General features: G+C 34.0%; 2 protein-coding genes across 3 annotated transcripts in view; both read left to right on the top strand.

Moving 5' to 3' along the window:
• The window catches only part of LOC140436350 (sialin-like), a 74,223-nt gene extending 63,188 nt beyond the window's left edge, over positions 1–11,035 (top strand). For both annotated transcript variants that reach the window (XM_072525078.1, XM_072525077.1), the window contains 3 exons: positions 3,224–3,503; positions 7,581–7,822; positions 10,738–11,035. In XM_072525078.1, coding sequence (XP_072381179.1) covers positions 3,224–3,503; positions 7,581–7,822; positions 10,738–10,941 — 726 coding nt within the window. In that variant the 3' untranslated portion in view covers positions 10,942–11,035. The remainder of the gene's footprint in view (positions 1–3,223; positions 3,504–7,580; positions 7,823–10,737) is intronic.
• Positions 11,036–12,677: 1,642 nt separating this feature from the next.
• On the top strand, positions 12,678–23,631 carry Pus10 (Pseudouridine synthase 10). Its single transcript, XM_072525080.1, has 7 exons — positions 12,678–12,993; positions 13,571–13,841; positions 14,970–15,100; positions 16,041–16,336; positions 16,396–16,588; positions 22,795–23,026; positions 23,385–23,631. The coding sequence occupies exons 1-7, from the start codon at positions 12,853–12,855 to the stop codon at positions 23,567–23,569; spliced, it is 1,449 nt and encodes a 482-aa protein (XP_072381181.1). The 5' UTR covers positions 12,678–12,852; the 3' UTR covers positions 23,570–23,631.
• The last annotated feature ends 595 nt before the right edge of the window (positions 23,632–24,226 follow it).

Here is a 24,226-nt window from a genome sequence, read left to right on the forward strand (position 1 = left end):
TGCAACTGAAGTACCTACTTTTAGTGAACTGTTAAGAATTTTGAATACGCCACTTGGACCTTCCTATATACAAAATGGAAAAACCCACTATCACATTTTCTGTGGAATAAGTTTAGAAGGTAATTATCTAGTCAATTACTGTCGTAGATTCCTGGAATTAAAGAATTAAATGTTTGATTGTTGAAACCCTTACTTCGTGGAATGCACTCATTTCAGATAAAATTAAACGTTTTATTTTATCTAAAGAATTAAACTTTATTTTGCAAATAGGCAAAGAATTAAACTTTATTTTGCAAATAGATAAAATAAAACGTTTTATTTTATCTAAAGAATTAAACTTTATTTTGCAAATAGGTAGGTACTTATTAAACTTTTATTGGTTATATATAACCAATAAAATAAACATCTTACATTTCTCGCAAATTCATTAGTACCTGTTAACCTCCATCACTCCGACACTGGCAATCTTATTTAGGGATTAGTAATCCTCACAACTATTGTATTCTATTCTGCTCCAACCTTTATACCTGGTGGTCATACTCAATTTAAAATTGTTTTCCTATATACTTCTGTAAACTTGTTGACAAATATCTGTTTTTCATTGAGTCACCCGTATCAACAGTTTAGGGATTTGCATACATAATTTATTGTTTTATTACTCTCTCATACATAAAAATACACTATAGGAACCAGCTGTAAATCTCTTTAAAACCAAAAGTTACTCAGAAATATAGCTGCTGAATTGCGACCAGAATCTTTAGAAAGTAACGAAGCTTCATGCATTGATACCTAATTGATACCTTGATAATTACATGCAATTTAACATACAACAGGATATGTTAAGATGCACGTATTACATCTGCGTTACTTTTAATAAGTACTTGAAATCGTGAATAACTAATTATCGACTACACGTGAATTTATCCTCAAATAGTAAACATTTTTGCTGTATGCTGTAAGGATTTTTTTTGTAAAATTTCTACTAAAAATAACACTTCTGTGATATGGACTCGTCATAAAAATAATATATTTTCTATCTAAATAAGCTTATTCAAATATTTAAATAACATGTTCTATACAGGGTGAGTCATGAGGAACTTTACATACTTCTACCATATGTAGAGTCCCTCAGGGAGCATATCATGTGGCCACTAAAAAATGTCAACTCCTCTTCTTTATTAATTAACAGGGTGATTTGTGGAATTGACCATTTATTTCATTTTACTGTAGTGTTTATACGGATACTCTGGGGATCGTTTCTAATAGTATTACAACAATGTATAATTCTATCAATTAATTGTTGTCGGTTATTAATATTCACTGCGTAAACTAGTTGCTTCAATCGTCCCCAAATATGGTAATCAACGGGATTGAAATCAGGGGATCTTGAAGGCCACGAAATAGGACCTGCACGTCCTATCCACCTGTTGCCATAAACATTATTGAGATGTTGTCTCACTGCCAGTAAAAAGTGTGGGGGTGCCCCATCATGCTGAAAATACATATCTCGGATAGCAACGTTCGCGTTGGCAAGCAAATTCGGCAAAATATTTTGTAGAAAGTTCAAATAGACCTGCCCTGTTAAAGGACCATCAAAAAAGTGAGGACCTACTAATTGGTTATTTATGACACCAATCCACACGTTAACCGAAAACCTTAACTGAGAACGACGTTCTCGAATAGCATGGGGATTTTCTTCTGCCCACACATGTGAATTTCGTGAATTATTTATTTCGTCTCTGGTAAATTGGGCTTCATCTGTAAATAGTGTCCTGTATAGCGTTGGTCGATTATTGTTAATCCATCTACAAAATTCCAACCTATCGATCTTATCTCCAGCATGTAGTCGCTGAACCATTTGAATGTGATATGGGTATAGATTATTTTTTTGTAAGACTCTACTTACTTTTGATTGAGTACCATTGAGTTCTCGACTTACTTGTCTAGTGCTTATTGTAGGGTTCATAGTAACGGCGTCCATAATGTCATCTTCCTGCGCTTCATCTACATGTCGCTCTGTTGTTCCACTAGGAAAAGTGCCATTTTCTCGCAAATAATTAAAAACTGACCCAAATGTTGGATGACTGGGAGTTCGACGATTAGGAAATCTCCTGCGATATTCTCTACTAGCAGCCCTACCATTCCCATTACAGAATCCATAAACAAATATTATGTCTGCATATTCTGTGGTCGAAAACTGATGTGGCATTTTGAACGAAAGTAACAAAAGCTCTACCAAAACTAACACAATGTACTTAACGTAGATATAACAGAAGAAATATGTATTCTTGTACACATAAATAACAATTGATAATGACAATAATGACAATGGGTATAAAATATCAAGAAACGTCAAACGGTCAACTCCAACCTTCATTTTAAACTTTTTTAGATTTATTTTTATTTAGTACAGTTGATGCAATGTATTATTATTTGACATAAAATTTTAATCATTTACAATCAACAAAAACTAACACATACAAGAGGTTTGACTTTTTAATCAATTTAATTTATTATTTATCGAAAATAATGCCCCAATACGATCTATGAGTAAAAATTTAAAATTGAAAAACAATTGATTCTATCGTAAAGATAATACAAAGTGACAGTAAAGATGTTAATTTTCTACGTATTAGATTATGTTGTAGGAACTCATTTTAATTAAAATGTTTGAAATTTATAACATTTGTTTAAATTAATACCTTATAATTTGATACTTCATTATGGTTGTTCTATTTTTGGTAAGATTTGATCGTTCACTAAAAATTTAATAAAAGTGCGACAACATTGTCGCATATGTCGTTTTCATTGGCTATTTATGTAGTTTGAAAATCACTTATTGCATTTTAAAAAAAAATTATACAGGGTGTAATATTTAATACGAATCCCTAAATTAATTTTTCCAAAGCCAGTCCTGGAATTTTTAGTTTAGCTAATACCAGTCGAATGCTTGATAGTAGTGTACTGTATCATGCAAAAATTTAAAAAATCAAATGAGCCGTATAAACACTACAGTAAAATGAAATAAATGGTCAATTACACAAATCACCCTGTTAATTAATAAAGAAGAGGAGTTGACATTTTTTAGTGGCCACGTGATATGCTCCCTGAGGAACTCTACATATGGTAGAAGTATGTAAAGTTCCTCATGACTCACCCTGTATATGTTATAATATATTATTATGGATTATATATAATTTCATAAGCTTTTTCTGTATTTTAGAGACTTCCACCATATAAAGATATATTCCTTACTGTCCCATTTTGGGCGTTATTGATTTTACATTTCGGTAACCTGTGGGGCCTATTTTTCCTGATGACAGCAGGACCCAATTTTCTTTCGTCGGTACTAGGATTCACGTTAGGACATACTGGAATTTTAGCAGCGTTGCCATATTTAGTTAGGTTGATACTGGGAATAATATTTGGACAGATCGGCGACTATATCATTAAAAAGGATCTGATGAGGAAGACTATGATAAGGAAGAGTTTCGTCGTATTTTGTAAGTATTTTTATTAGTCGAAATTTGGGGTTGGAAAGTATAGGTATTTTTTAGAGTTCAGGGTCTCAATTTGCCTACTCCCCTCACTCGTGACGTACCAGTATCGTCAAACGGCACTGAGGCTTCAATCTGCTTACTCCTCAGTGTGAGAGATATCTCCCCTTGATGAGATATGTTGTGGAATGCAATTTTTAGATTCCCCATGTCTCTCTTAACATCTTTATCAACGTCTGTTTTGCCTTGCAATTCTTAGAAGGTACAGATTAAAGCGGAATTCTTGAATTTGGTTTCGAAAATTAGTCTACGATTTTATTATTAGATGTCGCTACATTGCGTCTATACGAAGCCATGTTAGAGTTGCTTCCTAAGACAGAAAAGATTTATTTCACGTTCAGAGCGTTTGCGAAAGCCGTTCTGATGATGCCTATTGGGCTGAAATACGTATAAACGGATGCGCAAGCTCCCTATACATGAAATAAAATCTTAACTGTCTTTTCCTTTTTATTTCGATATACTCTGTACGAGTACTAGAAACCAATTCGCTAAGAATTTTGCTTAGTTGAGGAGATATGTTGTGGAATGCAATTTTTAGATTCCCCATGTCTCTCTTAACATCTTTATCAACGTCTGTTTTGCCTTGCAATTCTTAGAAGGCACAGATTAAAGCGGAATTCTTGAATTTGGTTTCGAAAATTAGTCTACGATTTTAAAAATAAAAACGTTTATTGCCCTAATAGTATAATTAACATTTCACACTTAAGATATTTCAACCTAATATATCATAGTCCTCTTTCTTGACGTCCCGCTTTTACAACGCCTACTGGTTGAACTGCTTTCTCTCGTACTTTGGCTTTTTCTGTCATTGATTCCTTGGCATCTTTTTCTGTACTTGTTTTCCGACATCGTACCTAGTATTCGCCCAGTCTCACCCTGTGTAGCTGTCTGAAATGGTCTGTCTGAGAGGGATCGGTTGGGGAGGGGGTCGCTGAAGCAGAGATCGCCATGTTGCTGGCAGTCTTTTAGTCTGTAAGGTCTTTTTTAAATTTCGATGGCTTTACGAATAATTCTCGATTTTAAAGAGCGATGGAGCGAACGAAAATTCGAGAAGCCAAAGAAAAATGGTTTTCCAACGAATGCAGGGAAATAGAACAATACGAACGAAAATACGACAGTTACAATATGCACAAAAAAATAAAACAAATGACAAACAAGAGGAAATTCAATAAGTCACTCAACAGCATAAAAGATGGCGATGGAAATCTTATCTCGGAGCCATCAGCGATCTTAGAAACATGGAAATCATACATAGAAAAATTATTTGCATCTGACAGGACTGATGATCACCTATATGGAGAAGGAGAAACAGGACCTTCAATCCTTAAATCGGAGATAGAAGATGCCATTGCAGCACTAAAAAACAATAAGTCAGCAGGTCCGGACAATGTACCCTGCGAAATATTAAAGATCCTATGTAAATCAGACAAACAGTTCCTTGATAATCTAGTTGAACTTTTTAACAACATATATAATAGCGGTAAAATCCCGGAGAACTGGCTGCAGTCAACATTTATTACAATCCCGAAGAAACCAAAGGCTCAGATCTGTGATGACTACCGGCTTATAAGCTTGATTAATCATGTCACTAAAGCGTTCACTAAGATCATTCATAGAAGAATATATGATAAATGTGAGTCAAATATTGATAGATCGCAGTTTGGCTTTCGGAAAGCACTTGGAACTAGAGAAGCAATTTTCGCTCTCCAGGTGCTTATACAGCGGTGTAGAGACGTTGATAAGGACGTGTATTTGTGCTTTGTGGATTTTAGAAAAGCATTTGACAATGTCAATCATGAACAATTGATAGATATTCTGCGAAAGACAGGTATTGACGACAAGGACATTCGAATTGTGGCAAACCTATACTGGGGTCAAACAGCAAGAGCAAAAATTGGCAACGAACTCACTAAAAGTGTGCAGATCAAAAGAGGTGCCCGTCAGGGTTGTATATTATCCCCACTCCTATTCAATATTTATTCCGAAGAAATATTTAATAAATGTATGGAAAATGCAAATGAGGGCATAAAAATAAACGGCGAGTTAACAAACAATATAAGATATGCCGACGACACGGTGATCCTTGCCAGTACCATAGACGAATTACAGCAGGTAATGGAAAGAGTTTATTCAGTTAGTGAGGAATACGGCCTGAGCCTCAACTTCAAGAAGACAAAGTGGATGCTGATAAGCAGGAAGCAACAGCCTGCTCGACAGTTACGGATAAGTAACATGCTAATTGACCATGTAGAATCTTATGTGTACCTTGGCACCAACGTAAATGCAAAATGGGAACAGGCCACAGAAATTAAGGCGAGAATAGAACGAGCTAGAGCAGCATTTAGCAATATGAAAAAGCTCCTCATAAGCAGGGATTTGTCTCTTCCCCTAAAACTACGTCTAGTTAAATGCTACATTTTTCCGATCTTACTGTATGGTGTGGAGGCCTGGACGCTGACGGAGACGCTCACGAGAAAACTAGAAGCATTCGAAATGTGGGTGTACCGACGCATTCTTCGTATATCCTGGACCGAACATGTCACCAACACAGAGGTAATCCAAAGAATCGGAAAGGAGAAAGAAATCGTGAATACAATTAAACAAAGAAAGCTTGAATATCTAGGCCACATATTGAGACACGATAAGTACCGTCTACTGCAATTGATTGTCCAGGGAAAATAGACAGTAAGCGAGGGCCAGGCAGGAGAAGACACTCGTGGCTCCAAAATCTGAGGAAGTGGTTCGGGCTCACATCGGTCGAACTATTCAGAAGCGCCGCAAATAAGATCAGAATTGCCATGTTAATAGCCAACGTTCGCAACGGACAGGGCACTTGAAGAAGAAGAAGATGGTTTTTGCTTTTTCGAAATATATTTTGTGACCCGTCTGATGTTGGGCTAGGGCTAAAATAGTATCGGAATGTTTTACAGATATAGAATGTTCGTAAATACGGTTGTGGATTCGGTTTGTCTGTTCTATGTATGTACGTGGACACCAGGAACAAGATATCTCATAGATACCATGGTCTTCATTGGGGATCTGGTCTTTTACGGATCTGGCGAGATTGGACAGCTTGAAGTGAGTAGTGAATGGGGTTTAGATGTTTTTTAATGCTCCTATTGATTTGGATTTTGTGATAGCCGTTGTGTAAGAGTTTTTACCTTATTGTCTTATAAGTCTTATGGAACAGGAAACAAGAGTGTTGATAAGTGAATTGAGTTGGGCGGGGTGATGACGTGACTGGACATTGAGATAACGATTTGTATGGGTTGGTTTCCAGTACACGTATTAGAAAAAACTGTGAGGTGGGAATTTCTGAATAAGAACATCAAAGAATGGCAAAGAAGCATCAGACTGAGCTGAATACTGGGATATATTTCATTCAGGTGATGATTTCGGTGATGAATTTGGGATGATTTTTCTCTGAGCAAAAGAGATTTTTTGACGTATGGAGGTACAGTAGACTTATTTATATTGGATTTGGTCGTTTTTTCTAGATAGGTGGCGGGATCGTTTGAGACGCGTGTGTATTCTGAAGAATTGAGAAGTTCGAACATTTTGTCAAACATTTGCCTTGGGAGGAGGAGTGAACTTCTAACTTTGGAAACTTCCAATTAAATACCAACCAAAAGAATTAAGAAAACTGAACTGAACTGAACTGAACATAAAAGACGTAAATAATAGGTTTTTTAAATACATTTCTTGTTATTTTAAATTGAAATAAATAATGTTTGATGAAATATTGTGTCCTTCACTGACCAGCATATGATATATCATACGTCAAAAAAATACAGTTACAAAGAAAAAAAAGAACATAAATTTTGCACAACAAAAACAACCTCTCGTTATTTCATTCTGAAGTTTTGATTTCGTTTTGATAAACATTTAATTTTGGGCATTAATGGGTTGAGAAAAAATGATACATCCAAAATAAACATTTCCTATTTATGTTATAGTATTTTTGTAAGATAAATTAGATATAAATAAACTACATTTAAGTAAATATAATTGTATATTTTGCAGCTCATTTGCTACCAGGAGTATTCTTATTCATACAAACTTTAACCGGATGTGATGTTACCTGGGCTATAGTTTTAATATCTCTCTCATTGGGAATGAACGGGGCTTCTACATTGACAAATTTGCAGAATTCTCAAGACCTATCTCCAAATTTCGCTGGAACGCTTTATGGTATCATTAACAGCGTAGGAAGTACCACAGGGTTCATAAATCCTGCCATCGTGGGATACATTACATCCCAACACGTACGTATATTATATAAAATTTATTCTTTGTGTTATTGTTGGGATGTCTCTTTACTTTATTATATTTTTATTTGATCTATATATTTTTCGTTAGTCTTTTTTTATCAACATCTAAGATTTTTTACAATATGTTTCACAATAAAAACAATAAGTAAAATTTTTTGTCTTTACATTGTCAGAGAGATGAAAGGTCCAGTAACCAAAGCATCAGAACACAAATATTGGCTTATAGGAACACGAGTGCTAAAAGCGGCACAGATCGCAATGGCTGGGCGCTGTTGAAGGCGTAGCTTCCACTACTGTAGGCACTGTCAGGAACGGTTTGATAGGTCCAAGGGATCATATCGCTTCAACCTCTTCGCTTGTTGATTGTTGAGAAGATTGTATGCCAGGGTGTTAGAATGCACGCGCAACTTGTTTTGATATTGTTCAGAAATTCTTTTGTACTCTTCAGACACTGTTAGTACTTGCAGATCTCTATGTAAGACGTCATTCTGGATACACCAAGGGGCATTGGCGATTGTTCTTACGAGTTTTACATTGAAATCTTTGTATTTTCATAACATTAGATTTGCTAGCTGATTCCCAGAGCTGAGAAGCATATGTTTCAAACAAATTTTATTATTTTTTGTATATAAGCGGCTTGTTGTCAACCGATAGGTGTGAATTTTGTTTTCAGCATTCAGTAAAGTTTTCTGTATAGAATTCCTAGTTGTAGTCTTTTAGTCCATATATATTTTATTCATGTTAATCGTTGGTCATTATGGCATTACAGCAGCTTATAAAAGAAATATGGACACAGAAATCCCTCCCCAATGATTGGAATACTTTGCACCATACACAAAAAAGAAGATATCTTTGAATACTCTAACCACAGAGGAATTACGCTTCTAAATGCAGCTTATAAAATATTTTCTACAGTACTATGTCAGCGTATGGTACCATACGCAGAACGGATAGTAGGAAAATACTAGGCTGGTTTCAGGGGTGGTAAATCTACAATTCATCAGATTGCAACCCTGAAACAAATTTTGGAAAAAACACAGGAATATGGCATTGATACTGATACATAACTGTCTGAACCTTGTAAAACAAATAATGGGCTGCTTCGGGGAGACCCTTTCTTCTGTATACTGTTCAATCTGGCTCTGGAAAAAGTAATACGTATGTCACAAGTCACAATCACTGGTTCAATATATAATAATCAGTGCAAATCCTGGCCTATGCTGATATCAATATTGTTGGGAGAACGAAAACGCTGTACGAGAGGCATATGTAGCATTAAAAAAATCAGCTACAAAAATGGGTTTAATAATGAACACTGGGAGCGATCTTTAATACTGAAAATAATACTACCGCAGAGATAAACCGCTGAATTTGCATGGCCAACAGATGCTACTTTGGGCTCAATCTCCTTAATTCCAGAATTATATCTAGAAATACAAAAATAAAACTCTACAAAAACATAATACCCCCAGTCCTAACATGTTATTCAGAGACCTGGAGTCTAACAAAAAATAATGAAAACATTTTAGGATGTTTCGAAAGAAAAGTACTAAGGCAAATCTATGGAGCAGTGAATGACAATGGAGTGTGGAGAAGATGATACAACTTAGAACTTTATAGAATATACCAGGAACCTGATATCGTAAAACATATTACGATCTAAGGTGGAAAGGACATGTAATACGGATGGAACATAATGACCCAGCTAGAAAAACGCTCCTTGATATATCCATTGGTCAGAGAAGAAAAGGAAGACCCAGAACAAGGTTCCTTGTGAGAAACTAGAGAGAAATTCTTGAGAAGGCTGTAGGACCCACGCAGGGATGTAAAGCCAGAATGATAATGTAGATTTTGAGGAATTTACTTTAATTCTCCAGAGTTTAAACCATTCATTAGTCTTGTTTAAATGTAGCTGCAGTATCTCTGATGCTATTGTTGGATTACTATGAGATCTTAGGAAAGCAGTATCATCTGCAAATGTTGCAAGCGTTAGGTTATTGTTGTTGGTAAGTCAGTCGTATATAACAGGTACAAGATCGGTCCGAACATGCTACACTGAGGTACACCAGATTTGATGGGGTAGTTTTGTGTGAGCTTCACTATACCTTACTAGATATCTTCTTTCTGTAAGGTATGGTTTAAGCAGTTTGAAGTAAGTGTAAGGTAGGTTTTTCTTTAACTTGTACAGAAGTCCTGTGTGCCACATCTTGTCAAAAGCTTGACAGGCATCTAAAAAGGCTGCAGTACAGTATTGCTTGTTCTAGTGTAGCGTGTTGGTTACGAAATCCGAATTGATGTTCAGGTATAAGATCCTTTTTGTCCAATATTGGTTTGATTTTTCTCAACAAAAGTTTTTCAAAAACCTTAGAAATGACTGGTAGTAGACTAATCGGTTGGTATGAGTTGACATATTTTGGATCTTTACCAGGTTTTTGAATGAGTATAATATGTGCCACTTTCTATTTTAAAGAGAAGTACCTAATGCAGACTTAACATAGCATTGGAGATGCTAGTGATTATTCTGTAGCATGTATCGGAATATACATTGCTATATCTACGCAGATTTGGAGGTTTTAACTTTGTAAAAACAAATAAATAATATCATAAGAAATGGACTGGGTTATTGAACAAAGCTGCGCTAAAAAGAAATGATAAATCGCGAAAAATGATACCATATTTAAACGAAGCTATTCGTTAATTATAATTTCTTTGGAAAATGACGAAATCTACGAATGGTAATAATTATGATGATGCTACATAATCACATAATTATCTATTTCTCTATAATAAATTAAACTCACGTGCATAAGCCTTCAGGCTTGCTCTATCAAGAATTTCAGTGTATTCATATTTGGTATTTTATTAAAATTCATTAACAGAGTTAATGTTAAATTTAATATATTTTTTAGAACGGCCTGGACGAGTGGCATACTGTCTTCTACATCGGATCCTCGGTTTACATTGCTTGTGGACTAATCTTCTGTGTATTTGGCACCGGAGAAACTCAAGTTTGGAATGAAGTGGACGAAAAGAAAAGCGCTGACGGCATAGAAAATACAGCATTTGAAGATATAGATATAACGAAGAACGGTATTGAAAACACAAAAGTGTAATGAATAAGCAATTTTAGTGTATTGTTATTAGTATTATTGTACAGATATTTATATATTTTTATTGACTCATTCTAATAAAATAACTAGAAGAGTATTTTGTCTTATTACTCATCTTATCTTTGTCTTTATACTTATGCAAGGTCCGCTTCCCTAATTTTATTTCTCTATAAGCCTCCATATGTGCTCTGGGTCTGGGTAGGTACATATATCACTTTTTCCCAAGTAAATTTAAAAAGTTTAGTAATTTCCCCATTAGAGTAGATAAGGCTCCAAATCAACGAAAACAAGACGAAATATATGTATATGAGCCGCAATAACCAAAGCAGAGACAGAATCGGTCAGAACATCACCATCGATGACTTTAACTTTGAGCGCGTTAGAGAATTCAAGTATCTTGGAACAACAATAACTGAAGGCAATAACAGATCACAAGAAATAAACAACAGGATCCAGACCGGCAACAGATGTGTTTTTGCCCTCCAAAACCTAATAAAATTGAAACAACTAACAAGACGTACGAAGATACAGGTCTATAAAACAATCATACGACCCGTTGTGACGTATGAAAGCGAAACGTGGACGATAATAAAGGACAATAACAAAAGCAAACGAAGAGAGGCTATGTGTTTGGAAAAGAAAAATTCTAAGGAAGATCTTTGGCCCTGTGCTAGATGAAGCATCAGGACAATATAGGATAAGAACTAACAAAGAGCTCGAAGACGCCAACATCATAAAAGAAATAAAGTGGGCAGGACACCTCAAAAGACATTCTGATGAACGAACAGTAAGACGTGTGGGAGGAAGTCCCAACTGGAAGGAGACCACGCGGACGTCCTCGTCTCCGGTGGCGAGATAATATAGCAGGAGACCTAAGCACTATGGGCGTGGAGAATTGGATGGAGGTTGCTCAAGACAGAAAACAGTGGAGGCATGTTGTCGAGTCGGCTAAAACCCACGAAGGGTTGTAACGCCACGGAGTAAGTAAGTAAGTAAGTAAATGTTTAGTAATTCAACGAAAATTACGAAAGAGTGCCAATTAAATGAGCAAAATCTACAAAAAGTCTAAATTGAATTCCAAAACAAAATAATACTACTTATATAATAATAAATATATGAGAGAGTAATTCATAGCCGGGAAAAAGGGCCCCAGGACGAAGAAGAATATCCTGGCTTGCTAACCTGAGAGCATGGTAATAGAAAGACCTCAACACAACTATTTCGTATAGCAACCAACAAAGTCATCATAGCCAGCAGAATAATCGCCTACGTTTGGAGCGGACTGGCACTCTAAGAAGAATACGTGAAGAGAACGAAATATCCAAAAATCATTATAAATTTATGCGATGCTGAGTAACAATAGGTGCAATTTTCATTATAAGGCAGCTGATGGAAAAATTTCGGAAAAAGATCAAAGCGTTCATGTCACTCATATTGATCTTGAGAAAACATTAATGGGGTTCCCCGTTTTTTTTTTGGTAGGCACTTAATAAGCAAATCCCCTGCATATGTAACGATTGTAAGAAATATGTATGAGAAAATTACTACCACAAAAATGATCATTATATAATATAAATAAATAAATCAGTAATTTAAACAAACTAAAAGTTTTGAGTGCCTAGTGAATCATAACATCAGAGCCTAAGGGATATGACATACAATCAGAGAATTTTTTTATTTACTATGCATACAATGGACAGATTGTGTTTATTGTACACAATGTATAAATATTAAAAAAGAAGAAGAAGAACGAAGAACATAACATAACCATAGATAAATTCATCTCACAAGTTTACATACCCGGTTTGGTTATATTAAAAAAAAACAAAGTAAAGAATTAATTCTAATGCTGTGTTCTGTTCTAATACAAAACAACACAATTTGAGATCTAAAAAAATTCAGCAATAAGTTAATATGAAAGTTAATATACCTGACGATATAAAATCGTCCGTCAAAAGTTATTTAGAAGAACTTGAATGCTGCAAACGATGCGTTTTACGATACCTAGGATATTCAATATATGATGAAGGTGAAAGAATTTATGCTGAAGAACAGGTGAGTAAATAAATATTTGAACTAATATGTATGTTATATACTCTCCATACTTTTTGTTTACCTCATGAAATGTACTATATCTTGTATCTATGAGTAGTAGATTTATGTAAAATGTCTTTCAAGTTTTCGCAAATATAAGTTAAAAGCTGAACATTTTTTATTAGATGAAAATGCAGCCTCATCAAATTTCTACACATCTTTTGTGATTCACATACTTTTGCATGATTCTTTCAATCAAAGCATATTATATAGCCTAGAGATTTTCACAATTGTTTCCACTCTTATAATAACCTATAGTGCTTCCTTAATGAGTATTTAGGTATTTTCAGTTCTTTAATGTAAGAAATTATTTTATTCTGTACTTTAATTTGACCAAATTTTATGTGATTGTTTATATTATTCTGTATTTCTTTGTTAATATCTACTTTCGCTATACCTTGATATTATATTGTCATTAATAAAAATGGCACTATTCCAGGCATTAGTGATATGGGCAAATGTCACAATAGTTTATCACCTGCTGAATAGTTGTAAAATGATTAATACTAAAATTATTTCAAGTATAATTTCCTTTTAGAATGGTGTTACTGAAAACACTGACAATTTAGAGTCTCAAAACCCAGCTAAGAAAATGAAAGCAAACCCGTGTAGGGTCTGTTTGGATATTTTGAGTGAACAATCAATGGAAAATTATTTAACTACATTTCCTTCTGACTTTGAAGATTATAAAATTCCTAGTGTTACAACATGTGCAACACTTCCTACTTCTGTGATACTCAGGGAGCACAGTATGCTAGTTGCTTTAAGGAACAAATTTCCCAATATATATGCAGGTGTAAATCTAAAAGGTGAGTATTATTTTTCTTTCCATAAGTAATGTCCATACCAAAAGTAATCTAAAAATCCAAAGGTAAGTCCATACCAAGTAATATATTACACAACCTGCTTTTTTATTTTTGAAGCCATAAATAAAATATATTTAAATGCAGGCCACTTATCTTTAATTATTTTGTTGACAGTGCTGCCTAGATGGATTGAATCTATGTAATATGTTTGTATTACTTTAGAAAAAAGAGTATCGAGAAATTGAGTGTAAATTGGCGGTATTTTATTTTTGTACAATTAGTCTTCATATCTTGTTAGTTTCCTGTAGTTTCAATGCATATGCCTGATTTTTATTACACCAAAATTTGTGGCTTAAATCTATTATCTTCAAGTTACGAATATTTTTTGAGTAGCAGAAGTTTTTTGAGGTAGCCCTAATTACAAACTTATCTTTGCAAAACTGTCTGGGTATTGTAAGTGGTGGTTCCTTATTTTCAATTTCAATAATAGTAATTGGAGTAGATTTTAAGTAACTAAGGCACAGCCCCAAACATTTATTCTTTTGGGTTTCAATTTTATTAAAATATCCTGTTGACTTGGACCCATATAAATGACAACTATAGTCAAAAATTGGATGAATCATTGAGGGATAGAATAGCAATGCAATATTCGGGTCAGCTCCCCATCTTATTCTACAAAATACTCTGTGGATATTCATGGAGTTTCCTGTTTTTTTTTTTATAATAGAATGGATTTGATCGTTTTACACAATTTTTGATCAGAAATTCTATTTTACCTTATTTGAAGTGGTTGGTACCACAACTCAAATGGTGTTTTTCTTTTCAATGTTTTTTTTTGTCTATTAATTCTTTTACCTCTGCTCTTGAAATTTTTTGAATCATCTGTTATCAGCCAACTTATTTCTGATGTTAAAACTTACAGCCTTTGGCATGATTTCTTAGTAAACTTTAATTTTATTGTTGCTGTTGATCCTGACGTCAGTAGTTAACCTTTAAATTTTTGAAAATACATGATTTGCATTCTAAACTTAGATTTTGTGAACAATTTTCAGTGTTTATATAGGAGATAAAAATCAATTTAAGGTATATAAATTAAAATTATATTTTATACATTTATTTTTTTTTATTTAGACTTGGAGTGTTCAAAGAGAATTTTTAAAACAACATCATCATTGTTGATAAGCCAAAAAATTAACAAAGCTTATTCTCCTACTGCAAAATTTCAAGTTAATATAAATATAAAATATGAAGATGACACTAAGGTATGTTCAATTATAGATCAATAATATAAATGGTTTGTTTTTTAACCAGGAGGAGTAATTCAAATTTACCGCGCCTTAATGCTTGTTAGTAATTGGTCCAACCGCAGGCAAGTTTACTCCATTAAATTATAACATTTTGACAATAATGACATTTATGAAATTTTAAATTTCAAAATTTATATCGATGATTTTTTTGTATTTTCTGAGTTATTCCTTTAATTTTTAGATTTTTCGTTTGCATTTTTATAAAAAACAGTTCTGTTCAGAACTATTGAGTGACATATTAGTGTTATTAAGATAACAATATGGATTCAATGCCAAGTACTAGTGGTAATTATCCTTCTCCACCTAAAAAGATGCCGAGTAGATTTGGGTCATTTATCGTCAAATGAAAAACAATGCATTATAAACATGTACAAACAAATAAAAATTGATAATCTTGGAATGAAAATAACAGCCATGGTAGCAAAAATAAAACAGGCAATATGTGTTTTGCACAATAGTTATTGTTAAAATCAAGACTTACTAAGTACTAAGTACTGTGCTAATTTTAGGTGTTGCGAATTTAACTATTTACAGAACAATTAAGGAATATAAGCAGACTGGAACTGGAACAGTAAAATGTCCTAAAAATATTGGCGGTCAACCTTCTATCCTTCCCCAAACATAAACAAAGTTAGGTTAGAATCAACGTGTGAGGTTGTCAAATACTGACTACTGGATTACCGTAAGGCAGAGATAATCAACCAAAAAAGCAAATGTATTTGGCGACTTTTCTATTAACTTTCTTGGGTGTGAATCTGTCTTTTTAGTTTATTCCTCCTGGTTAAGAAACAAACCATAAGGTAACTTGCTATCCAATGCTCATTAACTAAACATTCTACAATTTTTATATTGTTCCTTATCAGTTAAAATAATAATTTAATATTCTTTATTCTAGGACACAGAAGGATTCATTAAAGCACATCCAAAAGTAACCGCCAAATTAAATTTGGCTGCCTTTCTTAATACTTACAGGGATGACAAGTTCAAAGAAGTTTTTCCAGTGCCACCCGAAATTCCGAACAAATCCGTTTCGGCGGAAATAAGCTATACGACTGATCCCGTATATTTAGGAGGAAGATATTTGAAATTTTCTCGGGAAATGGGGCAAACGCCGTTCATCGTTAATAATGTAGCTGTGACGGAATCCAGCGTCCAAGAAACTATATTTCCTGCAATAAGTGAAGTATTGGGGTAAGTTTCATAGTTTATTAAATTGGTTTCAGAGAGGTTTTACTAGGAAATGGTTTTAGGTGTTCAGGGGACCAAATGGTGTTTTCAGCGAGCGGTCGAGAAGATAGTGATACTAGGATGCTAGGCACCGGTAGGCCGTTCTATATACAAATTAAACAGCCAAAATTTAATTCTGTTAGTAGAGAGCAGTGTAGGACTATCGAAAAATTAATAATGCTGTCAAACACTGTAGTAGTGAGAAAACTTCAAGAGGTAAGTGACTTTTTAGAAAAATTAACTGTATAAGTTACGTTTACACAGTTTCTAATACTAAAGGTTAAAAAATAATAAAGATATTAAGGCGTTACTTAAGGTGGTATGTCACAATGTTAAAATTTATATACTTTTTAGGTATAGCTATCGTCACTATTTCAAAACAAATCCTCAACTTGTGATTATGTACGTAAACTGTAAACTTTCTTTTTTAATGATATCTAGTTTAAATTTCCAAAGAAAGTAGTAAATTTTTCATAACTCTACTTAAATGAATCAATGTCTTGGTAATCTGCCTAAAATTTGGTATTGTGTAATAATTTTTGAACTTAGGTACAAAATAACTATATTAAATGATTAAGTATCCAACAAGCTTTATTTTAAACAAACGTTCATTATCCATGCTGCCGTAATTCTTAAATTAATTGTACCTAAATATAAAATTACAATTAAAATCTACAAACTAGGGATTTTGTTGATATTACAGTAACAAGTTATCATTTTGGTAGTGAGAAATTAGTTCGAATGTCACTTAATAGATGGAAAAATTAATTCACGTGTCATTAAATGACAGATACGCGTTTGTCGGATTTAAGAAAAATCTGCAAAATATTGAAAACTAGTTTTGTGGTTATGTAAGTAACCATGGAAATACGAATCACATGTTTCGTGGAATTGGAAACTGTATTAAAACCTATCAAGACCAAAAAACATGAAGATTGGTTCGATGAAGAGTGCAGACATATCAACCAACAAAAAAACGAAGCATATAAGAGACTCCAGCAGCGCAGAACGAGATTAACTCTGGAAGATTATGAAAATCTTAGAAGAGAAGAAAAGAGAATGTTTAGAAGAAAAAAGAAAGAACAATACGAACACGCTCTAAACGAAATTGTTAACCACTATAATGGAAAAGACTCACGAAAATTCTACCAACAGATAAACAGCTGCAGAAAAGGATTCAAACCCAGAATAATAGCCTGTAAAGATAGGGACGGTTCTATAATTAGTAACAAAGAACAGATACTAAACAGATGGGCGGACCATTTTGAAGAACTGCTTAGCGGCAACCACGAAGATGGCGAGATTGAGGATCCCATGTTTCAAATGAATGAAGATGATCGGCAACCACCCCCCACCGAAGAAGAAATTAGAGAAGCCATCGCAACACTGAAAATAATAAAGCTCCCGGTTCAGATAATCTCCCTGCCGAACTTTTCAAAAATGGCGGCGACCCCCTCATGAAACACATGCATAAACTGATAACTGCAATCTGGCAACAGACAGAAACACCCACAGACTGGAAGTTAGGTGTACTGTGTCCTATACACAAAAAGGGAGACATGATGGTGTGTGATAATTATAGAGGCATCACTCTACTCAATATGGCATATAAAGTGTTGTCCAACGTATTGTACAAAAGACTCCTCCCCTACGCCGAACAAATAGTGGGAGGATATCAGTGCGGTTTCCGTCCTAATAAATCAACAACGGACCAGATATTTACAGTGAGGCAGATCCTTGAAAAAACCCTAGAGTTCGGCGTCGACACCCACCACATATTTGTTGACTTCAAAGCCGCATACAACTCCGTTAATAGAAATAAACTTCTACTTGCTATGGTAGAATTTCGCATTCCATTTGATCTTGTCCGGTTAACTGAACTTACACTCACAGGTGCAGAGAGCATGGTAAAAATCCAAAACGATCTCTCAAGACCCTTCCATTGCAAAAATGGACTAAGACAGGGTGATGGACTATCGTGTCTCTTATTTAACCTGGCATTAGAAAAAATAATTCGAGAGTCACAGATTACTACGAATGGTACTATCTTTAACAAATCAGTACAAATTGTCGGATACGCAGATGACATAGTCATCATAGGTAGGTCCACAGAATCTCTGACTGAAGCATTTCGGTCGTTAAGAGCATCTGCACACAGAATGGGACTAAATATAAATGTTCAAAAGACCAAATATATGTGTTGCACTAGGTCAAGCAACCCGACACCTACACGAATAATAATTGATGACCTAGAACTGGAAGGTGTTGACACCTTCATATACTTAGGGTCGCTGCTAACCAAAGATAACAACGTCAGTGAAGAAATAAAAAGAAGAATAGTGCTCGCTAATAAGTGTTACTATGGCTTAAGAAGACAGATGGCCTCAAAAATGCCTAGAAAAATTAAACTGACTGTATACAAAACACTAATAAGACCAGTGTGCTAACATATGGTTCAGAAACTTGGACACTAACACAGAATGACCAAGAATTGCTCAAACGTTTTGAGCGAAAAATACTAAGACGAATATGTGGAGGCATAAAAGAACAAGGTTTGTGGCGCAGGTGTTACAATTTTGAGTTGTATAGAAGATTTGGAGAACCTGACGTTGTAAAATTCATTAAGGTAGCACGCCTCAGATGGATAGGTCATGTAATCAGATGAGAGGAAGATGTCATAGTCAGAAAAGTTTTTGACCGAAGAGGGCCGATCGGACAACGAAGAAGAAGAAGACCGAGACTTAAGTACCAAGACAACCTAGAAAATGATTTGAAGTCTATCGGAATTAGAGCATGGAGAAGAGTTGCCAGAGACAGGGGCGAATGGAGGATTGTTCTGAAGAAGGCTTTGGCTCATAAAGAGCTGTAACGCCACTGATGATGATGAAAAAAATTATTGAAATTTACTTGAGTAATAATTAGAAATGAGATGAAAATGTCAAATTTTCTGAGGAAAAAATTTTCCCTGTTGACATTCATATTTTAGATTTCTTACAAATAATATTCTTATAAATAATAGTAACCCAATCTTCATTCACTTGAGAAATAGCATAATTCCTTTTTGGATCATTTTTTACTTGTATTTCAAACAATTGCAGATTTCTTTATCAGTTTAAAATAAATATTTTTGAGCGGGTAAAGAATTAAAAATTGCCGTCTGAATGCTGTCTAAATACAGTTAATAATAAAATATTTACAAATTAATGAACGTTTTGTATTTATTAATAAGAATTTACCCTTGAGTACAGCTGGTTCCTAAAAAACTGATACGACTCTTAAAGCGTATTTTGTAGAAAATTGAGCAGTATATTTTGAAGTACATACTGTCACTATCACTGCAAAATCTTAAAATTTCTCAGATAACTTATTCTGTTCAATCTCCACAAATGGCTCCACATGCTATCAACGAACTAAAAGCAAGAGTTGTGACGAAATTAGAGGATGGTTGGCCACTATCTGCGGTAGCGAACCATTTTAACGTAAGCAGAACAACAGTTTTTAATATTAATAAAAGATGGAGAGAACAAGAAACTCTCGAAAGTAAGCAAGGTTCTGGAGGACCAAAAATATCTACCGCTAATAAAGATCGTACGCTTTTGGAGAGATTAGAAGAGAATCCTTTTGAAGATACGAAAACTGCAAGAATTATGTCACAGTTTCCGGGAAGAAAGACAACAACTTGGCGCAGAATTAAAACAAGCTCTTACATCACAACAGAAGCAATCAAGACTTATATTTGCTTTAAACCATCAGCTACAAAATCAAGATTTTTGGGAGAGGGTAATATTTATGAAAAAATTTTTCAATCTTCTAAAAAGGGCAAAATTGGGGTGTATAGACCAGATACTAATAGATTTAATCCTCTATATGTTGATAGATATCGAGCAGCTGGTCATTTTAGCGCCAATGTATGGAGATGGATTTCATCTAGAGGAATGGGAATGGTGTGGCGTATTGATGGCAGGTTTGTTGGGCAAACTTATCTGAATATTCTAGAAATCATTATGTTTCCCAGTATAGAACAGTTGTATCCAGTAAATAATTTTATCCTCAAACAAGATAATTGTCCTGTTCACTCTACAAATATAATAAACCAGTGGCTCCAGAATAACAACATCGAAACCTTACCATGGCCCAGCTACAGTCCAGATTTAAACACAATCGAGAATATGTGGTTGGTTATTATAAAACCAACCAGGATCCAAGTATTTCTTTTCTTGTCTGATAGCCTGATGTTCAGCATTTGCCTTTTCATGGCTCTTTGCTATTGTTTCATGTTTTCCTTTGTAAACGTCCAAGTTTGAGAACCGTAGGTGAGAACAGGAAGTATACATTGGTTGAAGACTCTTGTTTTTAAATATTGGGGGTATTTTCTATTTTTTAGTATATAGGAAAGTTTTCCGAAGGATACCCAAGCCAACCGTATCCTTCTCTTTATTTCTCCGGTCTGACTTTCTTTATTTAATTTAACTAGTTGTTGCAAATATACATATTCTTTTACTTGTTCTATTGTTCTAATTCTTCTGGTTGGTTGGTCATAATTTTCTTTTTATTATAATTCATTTGTAGACCTATTTTTGTTGATTCGCTATTTAATCCATCCATCATATTTCGTAATTCTTCCCTTTTATCTGTTATTAATACAATGTTGTCTGCATATCTCAAGTGATTCAAGTATTGGCCATTTATGTTAATACCCCGTTTTTCCATTGTAATTTCCTCATAACGTCTTCCAAAGCTTGATTGAATAGTTTGAGTGATATAGTGTCACCCTGTCTGATCCCTTGCCCTATCTTAATGGGCTCCGTTTGTTCAACTATTATGATGGATGTTGTTGCTTGATCATATATTGGAAATTAGGTCCGTATATCTATAGTCTATTCTCCCATTATGTAAAGACTTCTTTACTGCCCAATGTTCCACCTTATCGAATGCTTTTTCAAAGTCTACAAATGCCATATACATTGGGATTTGATATTCGTTGTCCTTTTCAATTAATATTTTGATCGTAAGCGGATGGTCGCTTGTACTGAATCCTTTTCTAAAACCGGCTTGCTCTCTTGACTGGTAATTATCTAACTTAGTTGTTAATCTGTTTGTTAGTAGTTTAGTTAACAGTTTGTACAATACATTCAGTAGCGTTATGGGCCTATAGTTTTTCAGATCTTTTCTATCGCCTTTCTTAAATAGTAATAGGGTTATTGCCTCGTTCTATGTTGTGGGTATTTGTTTTGTGTTCAGTCTTTTATTCATTAGTACATAAAGGACTTCCACTGTAGTTTTCCCCCCATTTTTTAGCATTTCCACACTAATTCCATCTTTCCCAGGAGATTTGTTATTCTTCATTTCTTTGAGTGCCTTTTTTATGTCAGAGTTAACGTTCTTTATTTTCAGTTGTAACTGATTACGGATTTCTTGGGTTGGTTTTTGTTCTCTTTTATAGAGATTTTTATAATATTCGTGCGTTATCTGTAAAATTTCTTTAAAAAAAATCATTTATATACTCTTTATAAAATGCAGGAATTCAAAATAATATCAAAATTTGGACCTTAATAATATATTACAATTTATGAATTAACATAAATATGTAATCAATTGTTTGTTGTTTGTTTGTTTATTTTATTATTTGTCTTTCAAAATAAATGTAATATAATGTCAGACCAATCAAATACACTGCTCAAAATGATCAAACCTTACCAAGAGTCGTATTAGTTTTTTTAGGAACCAGCTATACATTATCAAAAAGCCGCTTTTGTTGAAGTATCATGGTCATCAAATTATAAAAAGGTTTTTGTTATTGATTAGAGCGATTAGTAAAATTTTGTTTATATAACATCAGTTTTTCCTATTCTCATAATTTTCTACACAAAAAAGAATGAAAAAAATATGATTATTTTATTAAATTTTAATTTGAAAAATCAGTAAACATTTAAAAATAATTAAAAATGTGTATAGTAGGATAAATACACTGTTTAGTGTTTACATCTTTTTTCTAATACTTAGAATTGTTAAAAAATATTCAGTCAATCAATATTAGGAAACAAGATGGTATACACTATTTAAAATGTTTATAAAATTGAAAAACAACACTCAAAATCAAAACAGCAACTTAACCTCAAACGTAAATAAACAACACAATACAAAAATTATATGGAATGATCCAATACTTCAACTATAATATATAATAACTAATATCAACTTCAAGATTACTGCCGATTGAGAGCGAACAATGTTCCAGTACTTGGCATCGCTGGCAACAATGTCGCTGTTCAGAGAATTAAATTTCGGAAAAATTAAAATATTAGAATATGATGTACGTGCTGCCATCTGCTCAAAGGATTGTTAAACGTTTGTTTATTTGAATGCCACTTATTTTAAATGCGGCTTGAACATACCCCTTAATCTAACTTTTATTTTTTTAGGTTTTTCAGAAAGATTTAAAAATTGTCAAAGAGGGCGAACAAGAAAAAAGAAAAACCTATTTAGCTTTGTGTAAAACACAATCCCCAGATCTTCCCCAAACGGTCGATTTAATCAACCGTCTCAGCAAACCACTCGTACTTCAACAAAAAACGCCAATAAGGGTCTTACATCGAAGGTCACAGTTGGTTAGGGAAAGACTCATCTACGATTTTGAAGCTACTGCGGTCGAAGGTAATGTATGATTTAAATTTATGAAGAATTTTAGAAGAAAACAACAGCAATGACTGCTATTTCGGGATAAAACGTGCTAAGTCTTTCGACTCTTTATCTCATCTCATCTATGTTCTTATAGAAGTTGTCTTGTAAAACTTTTTCTTTATTTCTACATTTCTGTTATTCAATGTTTATCCTAATAAAAATGGTGACAGTAGTCGCCTTATATTCATCATTTGACTGGACTCTGTAGTCCAGCCATGAAACTTTATGGCATTTATATAAGATGGCAAGTCTTTGATTTCGATTTATTGTAGTTACCTGTATACTCTTACGTGTACGAAACAATGTACAATTTTTTTTTTTTTTTTTTCAGGTCGACCTGACTTATTTTGCCTAAAGTTGGTAACGCAAGCCGGAACTTACGTCAAGGAATTCGTGCACGGTGACTTCGACAGAACGTGTCCCAATTTAACGCAGTGTACGGGATATTTGACAGACGTAGTAGCATTAGACGTGACTGGAGTGGAATTAGAATGGCCACCGCAAGATGGGTTGTGATTCTTAGGCGGTTATAGTGTTAATATGTTAAAATATACAAAAATAAAATGATTATATAAGCATTTCGTAATTTATTACCTTTTTGGTTGCTCGAACCAGTTATTCTATTGCGGAGAAGGTTTTAGACACTCTCAATGCTAGAAGCAATAATTCAGACCCCAATAACTAATACCAGAACAACAAAAAGATCTATAATAGAAACAAGCGGAACGGCTTCAGCAAAAGTCCTGAACTGCATGATCCCCTGAGAAATACATACAGCAAGTTAGCAGTAATCACAATCGATAAAGGAATTGAGAGTGCTGGAACGACTGACAAACCTTCACACAAGAGAAAACAACTTTACTGGTTTAAATTCCGGAGATATAGGAAAAGTAGGGGAGGATGGGGCATTGTGAACCATCTAAGGAAGATATGCACATACTGTTAAACCAGAAATGATTTTGTTTTGTTTAATTAATTAGGGACGTTCATTAAACATTTAACTGTCATTTAGTTGCAATTGAAACATAATTTATTTAACGTATTTTCAACAAAAAAATGACAACTGACTATATGTCAAAAGTTCACATTGCCCCATAGGGTGGGGCAATGTGAACTACTGAGGAAAGTCACACTATTTCATTATCTAATGGCTATGTTTGGTAAATAAAATCA

The sequence above is a fragment of the Diabrotica undecimpunctata genome, chromosome 3 (genome assembly GCF_040954645.1).
Source record: "Diabrotica undecimpunctata isolate CICGRU chromosome 3, icDiaUnde3, whole genome shotgun sequence".
Classification (NCBI taxonomy): domain Eukaryota; kingdom Metazoa; phylum Arthropoda; class Insecta; order Coleoptera; family Chrysomelidae; genus Diabrotica; species Diabrotica undecimpunctata.

What these genes read in the sequence shown, in the direction of transcription:
- Pus10 (XM_072525080.1), top strand. Translation starts at nt 12,853, where the DNA reads ATGAAAGTTAATATACCTGACGATATAAAATCGTCCGTCAAAAGTTAT. An exon ending in AATATGAAGATGACACTAAG is followed by an intron (nt 15,101 to 16,040) that starts GTATGTTCAATT and finishes TCTTTATTCTAG; the next exon opens with GACACAGAAGGATTCATTAA. An exon ending in GCAATAAGTGAAGTATTGGG is followed by an intron (nt 16,337 to 16,395) that starts GTAAGTTTCATA and finishes AAATGGTTTTAG; the next exon opens with GTGTTCAGGGGACCAAATGG.